We start from the raw sequence: 22039 nt of genomic DNA on the forward strand, positions 1-22039 counted from the left end.
AATTGCAGTAAATTGCAAAAATCTCCCAAAAAATATTATTTGGAGCATCAACTAAGTGCATTCTAGTGGTGTGCAAACCAAAAGCGTTACGCTCATCAAATTGCTGCTGGCTTCTCTGAAGGAGTGTTGGAGGAGAACTGCTGTGTGAAGCTCAGGAACTGCCACTCAGAGGAGGAGCTTCATCCTTGAAGGCGGAGCAAGATCCACCCAGGCATTTTGCTTTGCTGAATGATTGAATGGTAATTTCAAGGATTTCTAAAACATGCATGAAAGAATCAAAGCAACACTTCAGACATGTTTGAGATCAGGGAGTAACATTATAGCGCTGATGTAATGCTTAAAAAAGTTGATTTTACTTGATATTGTCTGTTAAAAATAGGTTGATCTAAAATTTATTTTGAATAGGAAGCGATATATTGGAATTATGTTAAATCATTTGTGAAAAGTAGAAGCTACGTGTTAGCGGCTAGCAAAAGCCACCTGATGTATTGTGGCTAATAATGTAAAGTGTATGGTTTCCGTCAACATTCCTCCCTGCTGTTAGTATCAGTACTGGTGTCACTGGGCTCCCTGAGGCCGCCCACGCTCTCTGGAGGAATGTCTGGAGTAGGGGTGAAGTCAGACTGAGCAGCCTTGTTCTGGGGCTTGGTGTGCTGCTCTTCTGCTCCATGTGAGAGTGTGTTCCTGTGTGAAACACTATAATAATGTGCTCTGTGTCACAGGCTTTTCAGCCCACGCAGTTTCCATGGTAAGGCCGTCTTGTTCCTTTGTTGTAATTACAATCCTGCTGAAACTGTTCCTCTGGAACACTCTGACATTATAGCCAAAACCTTCAACTTGATCCTGGAAGAGGATGAGAAAGGTGAAGGTATCTGTTCAGAAGCGTCTTCTTCTTCAATGTCATCAAAGAGAACAGACTGACTGTATGTTGATTTGTAAAAGATTCTAACTGTATAAGTTGTTGTAAAAATTAAGCTATTTCCTGGTTCTCAGCTGGCCTGCACTCCTATCCTAGCCTTTAGAGCTGCAATGTGTAACTTGTGTAAAGGAAAAATATTTGTTTTTTTATTTAGAATAACTGTCACCATGTTGTGACAGTGTCATATGAGACAAAAGCTCAATCTCCTCCAGCTGCCTCAACTACTGAAGAAATCCCGACCAAAAACAACCAATCAGAGTCAGGGGGCGGGTCTTTCTAAAAGTGTGATCAGAGCTTGTTTGAGCAATAAATGTATCCTATTATACATATATATGATGTAAACAGAACTATCAGAGATGCAATAAGTTCATAGCAGGTGTGTGAATGACTTAATGATTGGACTGCTGCTGATTGCAGCCGGTCCACTTTGCTGGCAGAACTGGAGGGCCCCAAAACCACATTTTGCTTAGTGTGATGGTGTAAGAAATAAATGGGACTACAAATGATTGTGTGCTGTAATACACAGCAGAGTGTGTGCATGAATATGAGGGAGAATCTTGGCCTTCTTTGTCTGTGTGTTCTGAAAGTGAAATCACACTCACTCTTGCATATGTGTGTGTTTGTCTGTCTGCTTTTGCAGTTTTGGAACCTGTAACATGAACCATGGGGGCAACAGGAAATTACTGAGGAGGATGAGGGGGGAAGCAATGTGACATGAGACAGGTGGGTGGGGGGTTGATGGAAGGATGGATGGAGGAGGGAAGGACGAAGGGGCGGAGGCCGCTGTCAACACACTGTCGCTGCAGGGTGAGAGGGACAGGAGCTGTTAGCAGAGGATTAGCTGGCGCGCCGAGTTTAGCTCCAGAACCGCAAGACGAGAGTCTTTAGTTTCTCAGCCAGAAATCTAGTGGAAAGTGGGGCAACAAGGTTGCACTCTTGACCACACAGCCAGATGTCATTCATAAAAACGGAGAGAACGTTTTCAACATGGATGGTGGAAAAAATATTCAACCTTAGTAAAAGAAAGAAACTAAAATCATTATATGCACTTGATAGGACATGTTGATCTCAAAGATATTCCATGCTTTGCTTTGAAAAAAAAAAAAACCTGAATTCCATACAAATTGGCAAGATGGCCGATCCAAAAGGAAGGTGGAATCAGCTGCATTTTCCGTTACAAATCTGCGCAGAACTTTTCTACCAATCTTGAAAAAAAAACAGCTTTTTGCAATTAAATAAAAACGCAATGGAAATCATAAGTGAATGTTTCGTCGCCTGATAAATCATTAAAAAAACATGATGCCATCATCCTCCTACAACTTCCTGTCGTCTTCTTCATCTTTCCTGTCAGTAATAACATCCAGCTGTTGTTCACTTGAGTGATGCAAAAATGTGTCTTCATTGCAGTTTTGCAAAATATACTAATTTCCACTGAGTGAATTTGTTTTATTTGAACTGTAAGAGATATTTCTAATGTCAGCCACATAGAGAAAATGTGACTCCTGTCCCGTCATTAACCTGACTGCATGACTTGCGTTGCCATTTAACATGACAGCACTCACCGTGACCCAGCTATATGCATTTCCAAATCCTTTCATGACCCGGCTTATCACAGGGTCACCACGCTGTGGTGATGAAGGTGCTGAAGGGGCCCGCCGAGCTCATCTGCACGCCTGTCCAAAATTAGCCCTGGTCATTTCCTGTGCCCTCTAATCCCTAGGATTTAAAGCCATGCAACACCGAGCTATACAAACAGGAAGAAAAACCACGAGACCCTCTGGGATGCTTGCATGCCGTTCATATCCTGGGCTTCATCTGTCATTCTCAGTCCTGCCGTGACATCACCGCAGCCTCTTTCTGAGAACAGGATGGTTGGTTGCAATCGGGTTGAAATTTGATTGATGATATCTAGGTTGTTCAGGACACATGTGCTTTCGCTCTTAAGCTCACAGGCTTGGTCACTGCAGGAGTTTCCATATTTATCAGGGTAGCATAAGTAAGGAGAGTATTAATGGTTGAGGGCTGGGGCTCTCTACTACTACAAGTCATGGTGGATTGATTTCATATGTCACGGCTGTGGTTTTGCAAATCTGTGGATTGCTCTGTTACTTAAGAGTCAAGCTGCTAAGAGGTTATAGGCTACATTAGCACAAATCAGAACCCATTTCTACCTACAGTGGCATCAGGAGGCCATGCCAGACTGGTGCGCTGAGCTGGAGCACTTAGGTGTATCGGAAAAAAATGATTGATTAATTTGAACCAGTTTTGATGTAAGTTTTGCTTCTGTACCTTAAATGTGAACAAAACACAGACTTTTGCTAACAGTGGGAATGACTCCTGATTGCACTGACTTCACTGACAGGTCTTGAAGCACTGACTTCACTGACAGGTCTTGAAGCACTGACTTCAAGACCTGTCATCGAAGAACTGTTGCGTTCAGATGGAAGCATCAAAATTGATGTAAATAATGTAAAAAGCTTTGATCCATCCTGCCTTCTATCAATGATTCAGGCTGCTGTCGGTGTAAAAGTTTTCGGTACATTTTCTTGACACACCTTGACACACTACTGCAAAGTGAGAATGAGTTAAATGCCACATTCTAATCGTCTATTACCCCCCATGGCCTATCCCACTGATAATAAGAGCTAACACTTACTTCACTAAAGTCACTTAGTGACAGCTGCTGGGTGGTGCTTATAAAGTAACACTTTCTTATGATGAGAATCTTAAGATATGGATGGCTTTCTCTAAAGCCATCCATCATGAAATGGACATTTTTAAGCCTTTACTCTTGTCTTCTCCAACATTTTCATGTTTAACCATGAAAGGATGTTGTACCAGTCTCTTTGACATAATTGATTTATTTTATAAACCTTTATTTGACCAGAAAAATTCCAATGGCAGAAAATTTTTTTATATATTGCAAGAGAGCCCAGGCCAAGACTGGCATAACAAAGAGCAAATGGGAAGGTCGGCTGGGATTTTGCTCCTGACAGTAATGGCCGTTAATGACACGTTGGGCACATTGCTACCTAGCAATACCACCAATAAAAGTTAAATATTACATAGTCAGTGTAATGATTCTCTCCAGGTTCCCATGCTCAATGTTTGACAATGTAAATCAACCTGGAATTGCTTTATATTAGTCATGCGGTAGATGGTGACATTATCATTCACCATGTAGAACAGTTTTATAACTATGCCATAAATCTGACTCTGTTTATAGAGTGGATTTTGTGGCTCTACGGTAACCTACTGCGGTTGCATGGACAATGGTTTCAGTTTTTGGTCATATGCTGCTTCAAACCCTTTGTGTTCAAATATAATGGGAAGAAGTAAGGAAATAAAATCCATACGTCATCAAGTGACTGAGAACTTTAACTATGGATCAGAGGAAGCAGCAGGAGGAAACTGTCACCTAAACAAAGTTGGCATCAAGGGAAAGAATTGGTACCAATTGAGATAGAAGAGATTTTTTAATAAATAATTCCTGTCAGAATTTTACTATGCATAATATACTGTGGACTTTTTAGTGACGTTACAATTGTTATTCCTGTGAATCTATATGTTGTTTGTTACTGTGGCTCCTCGGTTTTGCCTTTCTCTCTTTCTGCAGGTCTAGAGGCAGACTTTCAAGAAGCTTACTTCTGTTCTCTCTGTGATTCTTTCTTTTCTCTACTGCTATCTCAATTCCCTTTAAATGTTTTCAACCAACCGCACGAGGTACAGAATATTAGAGTTTGAGGTTTTGACAGGATAAATACAAAATTACTTAAACTTTTCGCTCACACAACTTGTTGCTTCTTTCTCTCTTCTTTTGGAGTTAAGTTACGCCCTCACACTGCTCCAAACAAACCGGATTCTCCTCGCAAACTAACTAGAGTTCAATCAAAGTGAACTAAACACGGCTGATGTGAATACAGCACTAGTGTTTTTACAACCAAACTAAAAAAAATTAATGAAGCCAATTCGATGACATGTACCAAATTTTTTTACAGCTCTCACTTTTTGTGCTGCATTTGTTCGTGCCTCTGGACCACAGCTCCCTTGAAAAAAAAAAAGGTTTTTAATCTCAATGGCATTCCATCCTGCTAAAATGAAGAAGAAGAAAAAAAAGTTCCAAGGCTGTGCATGCACACTGCAGTCATGTTTGGAAATGTGAAGCACGTGCAGCGACGCGAGACAGGTGACTGACTGCTGGTGTGAGAATGCAATCTCCTCGGCTGCACCATGAATATCATCTTATCCAGAAGCTCCAGGTCATGGCAGGTACACCCCGCAGCTCTCGCTATCGAATAGCACAACATCTAGGTACTTTGTGCTCCCTTTCACAGCTGAACGCACTTGGCCCTGCCCTCCGGGAGGAGGTGAACTCACAGCGAACCGGCACCTGGAAAAACCAGATCGACTTAAATCACTTTGCACCTGTTCAGCAGCTCTGTGTTTTTTTGGTGTGTGTTAGGTTGTTGTTTTTTGTTGTTGTTGAACAGGGCGTTCACATCAACATGTCATGTCACAGGGCATGCTTCTTCCGGCGCTGGAGAAGGAACAAAAAGAAAAAAAAAACAGAAAGTGTCTCAAGCGTCAGTTAATGGAGAGCTGGAGCTCGATGGAAGGCCTCGTGATTCGCTGCAACTGTTTGTGTTGTCGTGACCGTGCCTGCTGGTTAGCACTCAGCTGTGAGGAAACACTTACATAAACGTGTGAGTGTGCGAGCAGACGAAACACCAACAGACATGTTAGTGGAAGAAGAAAAAACAAAGGCAGAAGAGGCAGAAACTATAGACAAAATAGCAATTTATTAATAACTTATCTTTCCTTTACATTCAGAACAGAGGAGCATGGTGGAGGGCAGGGGGAGGTCATCAACATGGCAACATCCTCCTGGAACAGGGTTTTTTTTTTCTTTCTTATTTTAAGCCAAGAGTTTCACTTCTGACAATTCATTACTGTATTTCAAAGAGTTTTCCCTGAAGAAGCTTTGAACACCCATCAGATTTAACCACCCGTACCACGCACAGTGGGTGGGCCCTCACGCAACTCTGGCTATCTAAAAAGAAAAATCTGGCAAATTTAATCAGGGTCTCGGATGATTCTAAGATAGACAAAGCATGGGGAAAAAAATGTAATTCTCTTCAGGATAAAGTGAAGCAAACCCTGTGAGAGTAAGTAAGGCAAACGACAACAAGTGTTTTGTGAGAGGGAGAGTGCAAAAGAAAATCCCAAAAAAACAAAAAAGGCCAGCTGGCTGAAATGATACATAAAGCAAATATGGAGTATATAAATATATTACAAATGTACACATTTCTGCACAATTCTTGGAAAGTCTATTGATTTTTGGCATAATTAACGTAAGAATAATGATCAATATGCGGTTGGTTTGCTTACAGAAAACTAGAATATGAAACAAATTTTTCAGAACCCACTTCCAAAGGTACTTTCTCTTACAGGTATGAACACAATGTACAGTATAAATGTTTGAAAAGCGTAAAAATCAGTCCAGTACGAGGGGTGGCCTTCAAAAGCTGGGGTGCTTCAACCCCACACAGGCGAGTCTTCACAGAAGATGAAGGGTGCAATGCACCCACAGGTCATGGGGGACAACCCCCAAAACAAACATAGAAAAGTTTTCTGTCCAGTTTGAACAATCGTGTCTCTTTGGCACACCAGCCTAGAATCTGTGAAGCAGAACGTACAGCTTCTCCAGATCACCGTTCACTTTCCCCAGATACAAGAAAAACAGGAAATGCCGCAAGAGTCCAACAGAAATATGATTGTAGAAAGTCTTTAAATGAGTCTGTTATTTTAACTGTCCATCGTCATTCAGACAGCAGTAGGTGTGTACTGGCCAAGCCATTCTGGCAACTCCAGTAAGCACGCTCAGCAGCTGTCGAGCCCCCCCAATAAAGACCATCTGCATCATCCAGAGCCGGGTCCGCACACCAGATGACGGAAAAACAAGAAACTTTTTTCAACTTTTTCAACAAGTAGAGGAGAATTCAGGGTGGTAGCCTTACACTCCCCTCCCCACCCTCAGCGAAGAGAGGCACTGATGTTTGGAACCTCACGTGGACTGAAGGGGGTCCAGCTGGAAGACGTTGTGGTTGGTGGGGGTGGTGAAGTACAGCTGCTGGCTCGGCGGCGCCATGCGGTTGTCGCACGGGCTCTTCAGGCCCAAGGTGCGCTCAAAGTCCAGGAGCTGGCCCATGAAGTTGAAGTTGGGAGAGATGTTGGACTTCTTCATCTTAACGATGTCGTAGGCATCATTCATGGACAGGTTGAGCTTCTGCATCAGGTAGGCCACGGTTACGGTCACAGAGCGACTGATGCCGGCCAAGCAGTGGACCAGGACGCCGCAATTCTGACCCCGAGCTTCATCTGGTTACAAGGGAAAAGGAAAAGGAGTTTTAGTCAGTATCTTGTGAATCTTTCCAAGAACTTCTACATAAAACCAAACCAAACCAGCAGTACAATATCTTGAACTGGCATTGCACTTGCTATCTCAGTGTACGCAACTGTTGCAGTTGTGAGTAATTGCTTGAATGCAAAATTAGATGGGTGACTAAAATCTAGATTTTCTTAACATCTTACAGTTCAGTGGTTCAAAACGTTGGGTGTTCAAATGTTTCCGGACATTGTGATGATGTACTAAAGCTGTTATCTGTCCTTTCAGACGCACCCAGCACAACGTGTGATAGAGATCTGCACTGTGTTCACAAGCTGGCCCACATCCAAGAATGGAAAAGTTTTTAAAATCCCCCGACTGTCTGTCAACAACTGGGAGTCGCCGGAGAGAAACCGAATCAACGTTTTCCCTTGTTTTGTCCTGGAATAGCCGGCTGGGAAATTGACTATTACAGTCTATTAAAGCATTCTTCCGCTCGCCCAGGGTTGGTGTGACAATGGTGCCATTTGAGCATGTAAATGTAAGAGTCATGAGGGCACCCTGTCAAGGCAAACAGGATGTCAACAGGCCCTGTAAATGGCTCCTTTTGTTATGCAGAGGAAGAAGAGAAATAGGGAGGGGTGGGGGGTAGAGTTGATGCCATGTCCTAGATTACTTTCAATGCCACTTCCTTCCTGTTGTGCTCGAATTACCGCCCTCCCTTTGCTCTCCCTCCCCCTCTCCTCTATTCTCCTGTTTCAACGCTGCTCTTTGTACTGCAATTACACAAGCCCCAGGACAACAGATAGGCCAGAACGTCTCCCATTGAAGTCAAATCATTTCTGTACACAGTGCATTTTAGCCATTGCACCATCAGAGGCACTCCAGCACTTCAACACAGTGCATTTAATCTGCGTGTTCCTGCCTGATAAAGCCACAGTTGAGGACATCTCATCTCATCTCAATGGCTCAATGTGAGCCTAAGAACCTCCAGAGAGTGACAAGACATATCACATTGAATTGATAAGATTGTGCTGCCTAACAGTCAATTTCTACTTCCTCTGATGTGTTTACATCTATTTTGAATAATCAGTCGCTCTTCTTTTGCGTTTTTTCCATGTTGTTGTTTCGCAAATGTGAGAATTGTCTTCTTCCCTCCAATCTTTATGGCTGGTTAAGTTTGGCTGCTATTTGTCTTGAAATGAGTGATGGGTTGGTTACTGACGACAAGTTTTTCCAAGGTTTTAAAATCTCAGCATTATTTTGGGTTTAAAGGCCTGTTCGGATGCCATTTTTGTTGTAGGTTTTTGCAATAATACCATAAAATGGTGATGTGTTTTTACTCACTGTTGGAATGTCAGACCATCCCAACCCATCCCTTGTTAAAATGATGACTCTTTTAGCCTACAGTCCTAACAGTTGCTCAAAAAAGTGTGCTGTGAGTCAGATGTGGTTAGCCAATCTGATCGCCCTCAGCCACTTTCCACACACATCAGTAAATGTCTTATTTTGCCTTTTGCCATTGAAAAACAACTCCTTGTTGTGTAAACAGGATTCAAACAATCTTTCCTGTCTATTCAAATACTTTTGCTCATTGAGAAAGTTAGCCAGTAAATTAGGTAAATGATGTACAAGTTGTTCATTTCACCAGCTGGCAATAGATTATGTTTCTCTGCAACCTGTTGCCAACATGGCAGAACCTTTCTGGTGAAACTGAGTGGCTTTTTTCTGTTCTGTCCCCCTAAAAAGAATCTGTAGGATGTCCACTAATTACATAGATTTTGATGTGTTAAAAAATGTTATTCAATTTTTGGCCTTAAGAAATAATATGACTGCAGGTTGGGGGGGGAAAAAGAGTTCTAACACACTGTTATTTAGGTTATTTGAATAGCGGTCTGTTGTTTAGACAACAAATATCTGTTGTTGAGCTCTTATAACTATTCGATAATTTAGCAGCAAAAAAAATGTGATTTGAAGAATTTTGATTATTTTTGCAGGATGTAGTTTTCCATTCAATTGGATTAGTTGAGATTTATTACATACATTGCACTATAATCTCTATTGAAAATGTTTAGCCAAGTCCCACCAGCAGCCTCTAAAACAGCCCGACAAGCCAGATGTCCGCCGGGATCCACCTACCGATGAAGCCGATGGCCTCCGGGAAGAACTGCGAGAGGTTCTGGCTCCAGTGGTCGGAGATGGGGATCTGCTTGTACTTAAACTCCCCCGCGTTCTCGAACAGATTGGGCAGGTTGGGCGTCACGTTGAGGATGTACTTGATGCCGTACTCCTCCAGCACGTCCAGGTTCGTGGAGTCCTTGGCGCAGCCCAGGTAGAGGTGCGGCAGGATCTCCACGGGGAAGGAGGGCTGCGGGTTGGACAGCGGGCTGCCGTCCGAGTCCGTGGCGCTGCTCGGGTCGATGTCCGACTCGATGTCGGAGGAGTCCGAGCTGATGCGCAGGCCGCCGAGGCCCAGCACCTGGGCCGCGGTGGGAGAGCTGCTGCTGCTGCTGCTGTTGGAGGAACCGTCCAGGTTGGTTTCGCACAGGGCTGGAAACTCTGACTGGAATTTGCTGAAGCCGCCTGGAGAAAAAAGGGGAAAGGAGTCCCGATGAACACCAGCTCCAAGTGTTCATATTTGCATGTTTTGCACGCTTGCAAAATATGCACAAACCTGTACGTGCAATGGAAAAACTTGCAGAGTTTCCCCGTGTTTACACAAACAAATCAGCACAAATGAGAGTGGAAATGTGAATGAAGCTCAACTCACCCTCCAGGTAGAAGGCCTTGTACCCCTCGTCCTTCATCTTCCTCAGCAGCAGCCCCAACACAGACCCCCCGTCCACGTTCTCGTTCCACTCCCGGCTGTACTCGTCGTACAGCACGATGGTGTCCGTCTTGCAGCGGCGCACGAAGCTCTCGCGGTCCTCCCCGTCGGAGAGCAGCGAGCGCACCGGCAGGTTGCCCTTCTTGAGCCGGCGCAGCATCAGGCTCGGGATGGCCACGTTGATCGCCGTCTCGACGTGCGACGACTCGTACAGCTCCTGGGCCCGGCAGTCCATCACCAGCAGGCCGTCCCTGCGCGTCTCCAGCTGCTCCCGGAGCCAGCCCACCGTCTTGCTGATCGCCATGACCGAGTCGAGCTGGATGACGGGTTTCAGCTTGTCGAGCATTTATAAGCAGGAGTGCGAAACGCCGCGGTTTGAAGGGGGAGTAAGAAGGAAGTTTAGTGGCAAAAGAAAAAGAAAATCTTTTTTTTGTCCAAACCGCTGTTCAATTGAATAAATGAATGCGATATTAAAAAGAGGAAAAAGAAAGTTTAAAAGAATAATAATATTCTGTCCACGCAGATATCTCTGCTCGCCTCTTGCGGAAAACTATCAGTCCGTCTTTCCTCACTGTGCGGAGTCTTCAGTAGCGCTCATTCATGCATCAGCCTGGAGAGCCCGAGTTATTTCTCAATGAGTCACAGCGGCCCTGCAGCGAGCCGACGTTTCCTCTGCGCTTATATAACTCCGCCGTCCGGGCGCAGCAGCTTCCACACCGCCGTCTTTATGTGCAGAGATCCAGTCTGAGACTGCGGTTGATGTGGAGGAGCTGCGATCATACGGCCAGCTCCAAGTCGATTGGCGGATGCGGCTCGTTTCCCTTCCTTCCTTCCTTTCTTCCTTCCTTCGTCCTCTGCTGCCTCAGCTCGGTGTGAATCGAGTCTGCTCACCCTGAGAGGCTGGTCGGGCTCTCACTGCGGCGCCCGGCTGCTGAATGGCTACACACGGAGCGACCTGATTGGATACGCCGTGCCGGCCGACCAATCGGAGGAGGCTCAGCAGCGGTCGCCTTGGAAACGGGGGCCGAATGGAGCGGCCCGGTGTTGATGAATTGTTAATGAGTTTGTCATTCACAAAAACGGAGAGGAATTTCGGCTCCGGATGGAGCGAGTACAAACAAACATCAGAACTGCAGGGAGGAAGGAGAGAGAGAGAGAGAGAGAGAGAGAGAGAGAGAGAGAGAGAGAGAGAGAGAGAGCAGAACCGGGACCGAGAGGAAAAAAGACAACAAAATACTGTGGTCATTATAATGGTGATGCAGTCTGACCCCCACCAATCAGATATATTTTTTTCAGAGTTAGACCTGTACTGACTGAATAAATAAATAAATAAATAAATAAATAAATATTTTTTTTTCAATTTTTATTTTCTGTTTCATTGCATCCATTTGCTAAAATAAAAACAGTTCATATTATTTCTTGTGCATGTAAACTATCTTGACAGAAAGAAAAAAACCCAGAAATGTAGACATTTTTGCTAATTTATGACAAAAGAAAAACTGAAATATCACAGACCCCATAATTGCTACAGCTCAGATTGCAGCTTTATGCTGCTGTGTGTGCCGTTTCTGTTGCCCGCCTGGGATATGAACAGGTTTAAAGACAAAATGTCAATCCGATTATCAGCAAGTGAGACCAGCTCTATAAAAGCTTGACCATTGGGCAGATTGTTTGCTCATACTGGTGGAGTTTCAGAAAGAGCAGAAGTTTCTAAAAGAGACAGAGACCCAATGTTGTTTAGGTCATATTTGATATATACGGCATTCTTTAACAAAAGAAGTTAACACAAAACATGTACTTGATTACTATCAAGAAACTATGTTAACTTGAACAATACTGCCTCTTTAAGGAAATCTGCCCAACAGCTGAGCCATGATTCAAACACTACAATTATCTCAAAAACTGCAGAAAATTCCCAACAAAATGGCTGAAAAAGAATTAAGATGCATTGAAATGCCAAAGAGGACTTCAGACCTGTTCAAAAATGAATGGCCCAAATCTCAATGAAATGAAACGATGTTAGAAAGAGTTGGCAAAAAAGTATCATGACAATGTGAGAGAAAAAAACCTATATATACAAATCCAAATAGATTAATTGATAGGTTACTTTTTCCCCCGTTTTACATACATGTTTCCATTTTAGCTTTGTATGGCATCGTGTGAGTGTAAAAACAAACAGTTTAGTGACAAAATGAAGAAAATTCACCTGGACTGCTAAGTTTTTCAGTGACAGCTACAAAAACCACAAAAAAAAAAAAAGTTGGACAAAATATGAACTAAGTTCAAATGTTCAAAGTGTAAAACCAGCTCCACCGTATCCAGACACATTCAACAGCTTCTGAACTGAGGCGTGACTGCTGTGCTGTGCTGTGCAGCCAGGCTGGAGGCTTAGCCTTTTGTTAGCATATGAAGTGTGCAGCGGCTCCAGAGTTAACATTGGCCTTTGGCCCCTCCTCTAGTCGCCCCCCACCACCTCCATCTCCTCAGGCATGACAGAAGTCGCTCTGAATGAAACCAAGCTGCTTCTATTCACCTTCAAATGAATTCTGGTCTCTTTCAGCCCCCGTGGCTCCCGCTCACGCTCTGCTTTTCACTCTCATCTCTACCTTCTCCCTCCTCCCTGCCTCTCACCCTATTCTTCTACGTCTGCCCGTCTTGTTTTGCCCTCTGCCCCCTCTTTCTTGCCCTCTTTCATCCTTTGTTTCTCATCCCCTCACCCTCACCACCCTCTGTCCTCTGGGACTCTGCTAAGAAATCTGGTGCCTGAAAATTCACCATAGAAGTCTGATGCTGTCCAAATAAAACACCTGCCATGTTGGGTAGATCACTAGCTGCATTTACCTTAAGCCATAAAATTGTGCAAACTGAAAATTGGCAATTTTGAAAAATCATTTTTTTCTTTTTAGGTCTGTTTTAATAGAAAAAAAAATAAAATAGATATGTTTCACAAAACTGCAACAAAAACACTTTTTTCACATCACGTGAGTTTTGTGTGTGTGGTTTTTTTTATGGCTCCACCAGAGCTCCAGCAGCATCACACAGTTCATAAAAAGTTGTGTCTCATTCCAACATGTTGAATCCATCACTCTTTTGTAAAGTCGTTGACTATAATTTCCCCAAAACTCTGCATACAAAAATGAGCCGGTCTGCCTCAGAACGCTTTGTGCTGACCGTGAAGAAATTTGTTCCCATCAGGGGATGTTTTGAATCTGCTATGACAACTGATGACTCAAAGTTTGTTTGTTTTGGGGTTTTTTTCTTTAGGGAAGTCTGGTTATGTGGGTCTGAGAAACATTCCCCATCAGCATGAGGTTAATCAGAGTTATTGTTGATAATATCAGCGGCCATAATTTTATATATTTCATGAGAATCAGAGGAAGTTAGAAGCCTTCCAATATTTGGTAGAAACTCAGTACTACTGTGTGCTTTTGATCGTTGATAGATATTTTTGGAAAAGGCAAAACAAAAAAAACACGTCACATTCTATATGGTGTAGAGACAATAATAGTTAAAAAATCTTTGCTCAGCGGTTTTAACAAAACACATCCATTTTCACCGAGTACGTTTTGGCACATTATTTGGCTTCCTCTGAACTTCAGACTTATCTGACCCCGCGCCGCCCCTCACCCCTCGTCACGGCACCAGCTGTGAAACGACTTGTCCAGAACAAAATCTCAAGCTGTGAAACGAATGTGTGAAGAGCAACTGAAAGAGTTCAAACCAAACATTTCCACCAATGCTTCCTAAACATTTTCTAAACTGATGTGAAGACCAGTTGTTTTTACATGAAGGTTGCATGAAATATTGGTGGATAACTCGATTGGTCCTTATATCTTTGTACTTTAAACTGAATTTATGATGTCAAGTCAAACATTTAAAGGAATTCGTTTACACTTTTTGTGACACAACACAAAGCAGTGCATCACTGGCTACATTTCCATTATGAATGTATGCAAAATATTCTCAATATTACACTCAATATCGACAAAAAAAAACAATTGCTTTGTTTCCATTAAATAAGAGATGGAATTAAAAGCACTCATGAATAAGTTTAATAAATATGCCGCACCATACACCTCCTAGCACTGTCGTACTTTAATTCCACAGTCAGACTGTTCCATAGCTCCATACCACATCCTGAATCCCAAAAACTTCTTTGTGTGGCTGTTCTTTCAAGCTTTGAATTTTCATTTCCCTCTGAAATTATAAAGTCTTTCTTTCAACAGATTCTTCATGCAACTTTCTTTCCAGTTGCTAATTATGCAATACTTTGTGTTGGTTCATCACAGAAAATGTCAATAAACTACAACGAGGGTTGTGGTCGAAGTGTGACAAAAGTTGGAGTTAGAAAATCTCTGCTGTTGTCATACGTTGTAGCTTCATGTGAAGACCGTCTCGCCTTTTGTCCATCTTTGTCCATCTACCACACACTTTACCCTCAAAGATCTCTTTGACCCCCCCATCCTCTCCTGTCCTTGCTTCCTTACTACCAGCTGCTCATTTCAGATGGGAAAAGCCTTTGTCCTCAAACAAAGACTCCCAAACATGCACTAATCATGATCTGGAGCGATCTGGAAGTGTGTGCGTGTGTGTGTCTGTGTCATGATGCACATGACACACACTCAGGAAGTGGATGTGGCTTCTCATGGTGTTCCTCGTCTGAGACAGACAGAGGCGGACAATGAGGGAGAGTCTGGATACGTGGACAGGTTTCAAAACACTGAAAGTCAGACACACGATGCACAGGAAGTCTGTGTTTGCACTTGAAAGAGGAACAAGGTATTGAATGTTCTTGCAAGTCAAAAGAAGAAGGAAAAGCGATTGCACAACACCCACGCTAAAGGCGCCAGGCAGAACCTGAGCCGGCTTTTTGGAAAAGTCGCTTGGATCTGCAGGAACAATAAGCGCACTCACAGACCGAAGCACCGAATCAGAGTAAGGAGAACATGACTGACCACTGCTTCAAGCTAATGGCAGTTCAAGCTCTAAGTCTCCTTTTTACATCTTAAACATTCTCACACCAGTTTTGTATAACAAGTACAGATGTGATGATGTTTAAGACCTGCTATCCTAACCCTAACAATCACTACCTGGCCGCCATGCTTTCCTCCTAATCCTAAAATAGGAGGTTTGGACTCACATGTGGCACTAGATCTTAGGATGACGAACGCTTTGCTGTCAAGCTGACATCAAATCAGACTAGGAGGTTTTGAATTAGGTCGTACTTCTGAATGAAAATGTTTCTACACAGAAGGGGAGACTAAAATCCCTTCACTGTGATATAAAGAGAGTCTCTGTCGGCAGCAGCTGCTCCTGCTGAGGCTGGTAGTTATTAGTTCAGCAGCTTTGGTTAGCCTCTCCATGATATCAATAAATTCATAATGTCCAAACTTCTTTGTGTTTGCTCAGATTAGTTTTGTTTGGGAGTCTTAACTATTAGTTTGATTTAAAAAAAAAAAAAAAGAAAGAAAAAGGGAAAAAAATATCCCAAACGGATTCATCAGGGGTAAACACTTTTTATGGCACTGTATGCTTATGGAATAAATTCATTTATCATATTCATTTATAGGAATACATTATTTTTGTGTAAATACTTACACTATTGCAGTATTGTAAGCATATATCAGAATCAAATTACTTAAAGAAACACTAACATGATCTCAGTTTTAATGGTTCAATACATGTTTTTCAGGCACATCATGCCATTTTATAGCATAATCATGTAACTATGCTACCTTCAGTTCTTATGAAAATGCTATATATGTCAAATACGACTTAAAAAAAATTTGACTTCATAATTTAGTGCCTTGAAATTGGGCCTTTGTCTCTTTAAGAAACTCTTGCTCCTCCTGATACTTCGTGTTCAGGAAGTCATCACAATATGGCTCCTCTATAATCCCCTTAGCAATGCTAGTCTCAGGACTTCTCAGTGTTGTCCTGAGAAGTAGCACATATAACAAGCTCAGCAGAAGTGCAGTTCATTCAGGTGTTTGCCAATTGCTGCTGGCTAGTCTGAAGGAGTTGACTGGGGGCCTTGAGAGGGGGAAGCCCGGGAGCGTGGAAACTGGAGCTCTGAGAAGGAGCTACGTCCCGAAGCCGGTGCTAGGTCCACCCAAGCGTTTTGGACAATTGAATGGTTGCCATGCAGATTAAAGGAATTGCCAAACATGCAATAAAGAATGAAGGTAACGTCGCAGGTTTTCAAAAATGTCAATTCTATATAACAGTGCCTTTACTTTTGCATTTACAGGAGACAAAGAAACAGATAGAGAGTCATTTTTTAAAGTCTTGAATCAGCAGGGACAAAGCAGAAGCAGCTTCTAGATAACAAGTCCATGGATGCTTCTTTATCACATCGATTTTATCTGGACAGGGCACCACAGCAACACACACTCAGCAGCACCGGTCCCGTGATGACTCATTCCTTGGCTTCGGGTTCTTGTTTGGAGGTCAGCGCACAGACGTGCTGAAACAGGAAGCAGAATGTCCATGTTGGGTTTGTTGTACTGTAAACTTACAAATGGCGCTCCACTGATTCAATTGGAAGGAGAAGCAAATACACACACACACATATAAGCACCCACGTGTAAGCTCTCGTTTCCAGGGAGCCTCCTTCAAGTTTGTTTCGTGACAACACCAGACACACACACACAAACACACACTGGTACAAACCAGACTCGGCTCTGTAGAGACAATGGTGGCTCCAGTGTTATCACCTCCATCGCTTTGTCTCTGCTCTGGATCTGCTCACTGTGAGCCTGCCACCGTCTGTGTGTGTGGGAGACCTGGAGCAGACAGGAGGGGCCAGGGGCCACTGCGACAGCTCACTCAGCTTCATTAAAGCGCCACACAGGCATTCTTCATCTGTGTGACACCCACTAAGAGGACTTCCTCTTCCTCACAGGATGTCCACATTCCTCCAACAGAGACGTGTGCGTCTCTGTTGGAGACATAACTCTTCTAATTACATAACTCTTCTAATTATGTTTAATGTCATTGTTAGCCAAATATCTGGTCATCTGAAAAGTGATGGGTCTCTTGCAATCATTGGTCAAGAGGCAGGGAACACACTCGACTGGTCTCTAGTCTATCATGTAACTGGACCAGCAACCAGAAACACACACTCACTCCCAATGACAATTTAGAGTATTCAATTAAGAATCAAGTTTTTGTACTAGGGGAAGAAACCAGAGTATCCAGAGAAAACCTTCCCAGGCTTGGGGAGAATTTGCAAACACCGTGTGGGACCACACCAAACTCAGGACCTTCTTGTTGCATTTCAGTAGGCTCAACCGCATTCCTTGAGGGCCAGAGTCCTGAAACTTTTAGACGTGTTCCTTGTCCTGCGCACTTGAATTTATTGGTGAAACTGCCGCACTAGCATTCAGTCAACCTCTACAGAGCTCTGCTAATGAGCGCATATCAGAGCCAGGTGTGTTGAAGCAGAGCGACGTCTAAAAGGTGCAGGACCTTGAAGAATGCAGTTTGAGATCCCAGCAGCAAGGCAACGTTGCTAATGTTTTTTCAACTGAATTAGGATTTTTCTGCATCACTGAATCCAAAAATAACATCCATTTTTATCAATCAGGTTTTTAGGAGAAAAAAAGAGTTTTCTGATAGAGTGTATTAATGTTGAAAATTTGGATTTCTGTAAATTGAATAATAAACACTATTAATGTTAAGTACATTAAATTGAACATTACGTCTTCATTGTGTAAAATTCTCTGTCTCTTTTCTGTCCTGATGGAATCTCTCCTCCTGCTCATCACTCATTGATCAGATTCTCAGCAAACCGATCCAGATGAGAGAACAAGTCATGCATTTGATGCTCATGTTGCTCCATAGGTCAGAAAGTTGACCTAATTCAGCTCATCAAAATGACCCTTAAAGAGTTGAAAAATCCCAGACATGTTTTTTGCCCATAGACCAGTGCTTTTATTATGAATAACAAAATACAGCTCAGTCAGGTGTATTGGACTTTTCTTGATATTAGATGCACAGCTTCTTTTAAAGTTCTGTGTGTCTCTGGTGAGTCCAACATTCTCTTGTCCAGCTGATTCTGCTTCCTCCAGGACACAGAAGACAGAGTTAATGTCTGAGAGTAAAGTGGTGTAAAATAAAAAAAAGTGGACCAGCCAGTCACAGTTAACCCGGGGGTCTTGACTCCAGTCCTCGAGGGCCGGTGTCCTGCAAATTTTAGATATGCCTCTGCTGCACCACCCCTGACTAGAATAATTAGGTCATTAGAAAGGCTCTGGAGATCTTATCTACACAAGGAGGAGGTAATTAAACCATTTCATTCAAGAGTTTTTTGTATCTGTGGCACATCTAAAAACTGCAGGACAGCAGCCCCTGAGGACTGGAGTTTGACACCCCTGAGTTAACCCAACCAAAACTGCTTTACGTATCTTGTTACTATCCAGCAGGTTCACACATAAAAGTCATTTCATTTCCATAATAAAGGGTTTTACTTTAAACTGTCCCAAACACAAACATGACAACTGTTTCAAAGTTAGCAAGGTAGCGCTTTCACAGATCTGTCACACAGACTGGCAGGCAACAGATAGCGACACCAACAACAATCCTCATCATGTTTTGGTAACAGAGGCGTGTCGACCCGTCACTCAGTGTTGTTATAAAACAGAATCGGATGTTTAGCATGTGAACAATGATCCTCCTGAGTTGCATAACCCTATTGGCAGGCCTCCTTGGAAACGTCTGAGAAAAGATTTTATTGCATCGAGGTTTGATCAACAGGTCCAACAACACAACATGAGGACCTGCAGTTAAAAATGTTTTCCATGAGATGTTTAGAGGCTGCATCCCATTTGAAACTATGTTTTCAGTAAACTGGTAAATATCTAGTAACTGACACAGAAGAGCAGAAGAGGGAAATGTCAAAGTGTTCATCCACCGAACGAAGCGAACAGAGAATTTCTGCGGTCTTGCACGTTGAAATTCCGAGGCGAGTGAAAACAGGAAGTGTCACACTGAGGGGCGTCCTTAGAGAGCAGCTCCGCAAACAAACAGAAGCACATGAGTCAGAGCCCGAAGAAAACAGGAAACGCTGGTGGGGAGGACACGGATGGAGACGGTTTCACAATGATGGGGGCCCCATCGTTGTGCCTCAGTGTCGTCAGTGGTTCCGTTCATTTCTGTTGGGATATTTTTACTCTGCACAGCTACAGCAACCAGGACTGCAGCAATAAAAAAATTCTGCTGCACAAAACCATATTAAGTTATCGCAACAAATGATAATATTGGTGTTTCAAAACCATTTTCAAGTAATGTACTGGTAATGGTGTAGTGATGCAGGAGCACATTGTGAAAGATTAATGACCTTTCAGTTCCAGTGGGCATTTAACACTGGAACTGGAAGACATTTTGAATATCCAAAATAAATACAAAAAAACAACATAAACAATGGACAAAATGAATAATATAGTATAACAAAATCGTCTTTAAAAACAGGGACTAGTTGAGGCCAATAATCCTCCCTGAAGAATTTTATCATCCAGGTTTTGGTAGAAAGAAAGAGAAAAGAGAAAAATGATAAATCCTGCAAAAGCAAAATTATTGAGTTTGTTTTAATTTATCATGCAATTAATTGATTAATTGGTTAGCAATTAAACTAAAAACATTTTGGATCTTTAATGATATACAGGCTTCATTAAAAAAGTCAGTTGAATAGTTAAAATATAAATAAAAAGAACATTTGGGCAAAAAGTTTGAACACTTTAGCGCACTGTCATGTGGATGCAGAGTGAAGGAAATGAAGTGGTGAAAGGGGAAAATTGGAGCATTCTGCAGCACAAACAATGCTCAACAGCAGTGTGAGGTCATTGTATTAGTCTCTAGGCTTCCTGAAAAACATTCAGGAAGACATAAACACAGAAACACTGTTGTTGAAGGGCTTGTCTCTCAAATCCCAAGAGCGCCAAAACATCCTCCCTGTAAGCTCTGACATACTGACAGGATTGTATCGGTGTTTTTATGACTTCCTGTTTGTGTGTTTGGAATGAGCACAATTTATCTCAAACAGAAGGTTGAAGTCTCATTAAACCTGACTGGTTCTGGTAAATATACTCCTGATCTACCACTCACTGTGTAATCGGCCTTTCACTTCTACTGAAACACCAAGACGTTTGAAAAAGATGGACAGTTTGTTGTCGACCAAACTCACTTGGGGAGGATTTTCTTGCTGTAAAAGCCGTGAGCTCCTTAAAAAGCATGTGATCTGTTCTCCTTGAAAACCCCCAACGAGGAAAGCAGTTAGAAGTGCATGTTCAGGCATGACCCTTTTACTCGGCTGCAGCTGTTTCGGTCCTGCATGCCAACAGAGACATGCAGCCACCCATGTTTGGGGTCTGGAGCTCCCCATGCGAGGAGAGCTGAAGAATTAAAGGAATGTGGTAAAGCGCTGGGAAAGGAAAGAGGCCCAGAAGCATCATGGGTAATGACACCCTTCTTCCAGGGGCCGGAGATGATGGGATATCAAGCAGGATGAGGGTAATTATGTGGTTGTTTGTTGGAGATTTGCTGGCTGTTGTGTGAAGCGTGGAGGCCCCCCATTTGTAATTAAGTCACTATTGCAGTTATTACTATCGGCATCTGGTTACTGGCATAAACCACAAGGAGCAAACTTCTATGAACTCTGGGTAGAGATAAAAGCTACAGCATGTGTGGATGAATTCATACAGAAATCTGCCTTGCAGATAACTGTGTGTTGCTGTGAGAGCTCTGGTGGAGTCAACTGGACAATGTCTGGAAAAAAAAGAGCAAATACACTCCATCATCCTCATTCCTACCACTTCCTGTGGTCTTCTTTGCAGTAACACACGGCTGTTGACCACGGGTGTTACTTTTTGACTTGTGTGATGTCAAAAAGTGTTTTCAGAGCAGTTTTGCGATATACATCTATTTCCATAAGGCTGAAAAACCACCAGGTCCAAGGCAGCGCAAAAAACTTTATATTGAAAAACGGCAGCTGTTTCCAAAGCTGGTGTGTTACATTAGGTATATTTATTTTCGGAACTTAACAAAAAGACAAAACCTTATAATTATAACAAATTGTAAGCAGATTTATTCGGTAACTTCTATCTAAATTCTGGTTCCTGGAAGTTATCCTGAGTGTCTGCTTGTCCTACTTTATGTTTTAACCACTCTTTGCTCTGCAAACAGAGGCTATCCAAATATCTCTCCAGTGTGCTTGACATGAATCTTCGGAGTATTTCTAGTACTCTCCAAATGTTAGGAAAAGGTTAAGGATTTGCTCTGTGCACCAAAACAAGAACTGTCTGCACTGGGTTTAACCTCAGCGGCCTCGGCCCAGGGCAGCGACGGACCACCCAGGTTGTCACTCAGTCGCACAGAAACACACAGTGGCCCACTATTGTTCTGACGTCTGGAGTCAGTCCATGAGAACAAGACAGTCAGCACAAGGGACGACCTTTGACCAACTGAGCGGAGGGGAAGAAATGAACTTCAAGGAATTCAGTCGGCACAAAGTGACTCCTAAAAGCGAACAAGCATGCTTTTAAAGAGAGTGGTTAATTAGCTCCAGTAAAGCCAACGGCTGGTTTCCGTTTAGTTGTTCCGACGCCGGGATCCGTCATTCCAGCCAACCTTTGGATCAACCTGGTGAAGGAAATCCTGTTATAAACCACTGCATGTCCCCTAACACCCGCTTTTATGAGCTGGCAGTTTAATCATAAACCTCTTTATTAGCGCCTTCCAAACAAAATGGAACTCTGTTGTTGGAATTCATTCATGGTTCTGAATTTGCCTGTGGCTGCACAAAAGCTCATGTAATGTTTAACATGAAGAGCCATACAAGTTTTATTATTGATCCAGACAGCTGAGCGAAGTACTGGTTTCTGTATAAAACATGGTCAAAGTTATCCTTTGG

General features: G+C 42.8%; 1 protein-coding gene across 1 annotated transcript; it reads right to left on the reverse strand.

Annotated features, from left to right (window-relative positions):
• Positions 1–5699: 5699 nt before the first annotated feature.
• Positions 5700–11047, reverse strand: dusp6 (dual specificity phosphatase 6). The gene is made up of 3 exons (XM_055038458.1): positions 10075–11047; positions 9444–9887; positions 5700–7297 (listed from the first exon to the last, which is right to left on the reverse strand). The coding sequence occupies exons 1-3, from the start codon at positions 10475–10477 to the stop codon at positions 6984–6986; spliced, it is 1161 nt and encodes a 386-aa protein (XP_054894433.1). The 5' UTR covers positions 10478–11047; the 3' UTR covers positions 5700–6983.
• Positions 11048–22039: the final 10992 nt, after the last annotated feature.

The sequence above is a fragment of the Poeciliopsis prolifica genome, unplaced genomic scaffold, assembly GCF_027474105.1.
Source record: "Poeciliopsis prolifica strain line A6 unplaced genomic scaffold, Auburn_PproV2 SCAFFOLD001, whole genome shotgun sequence".
NCBI classification, from domain to species: Eukaryota; Metazoa; Chordata; class Actinopteri; order Cyprinodontiformes; family Poeciliidae; genus Poeciliopsis; species Poeciliopsis prolifica.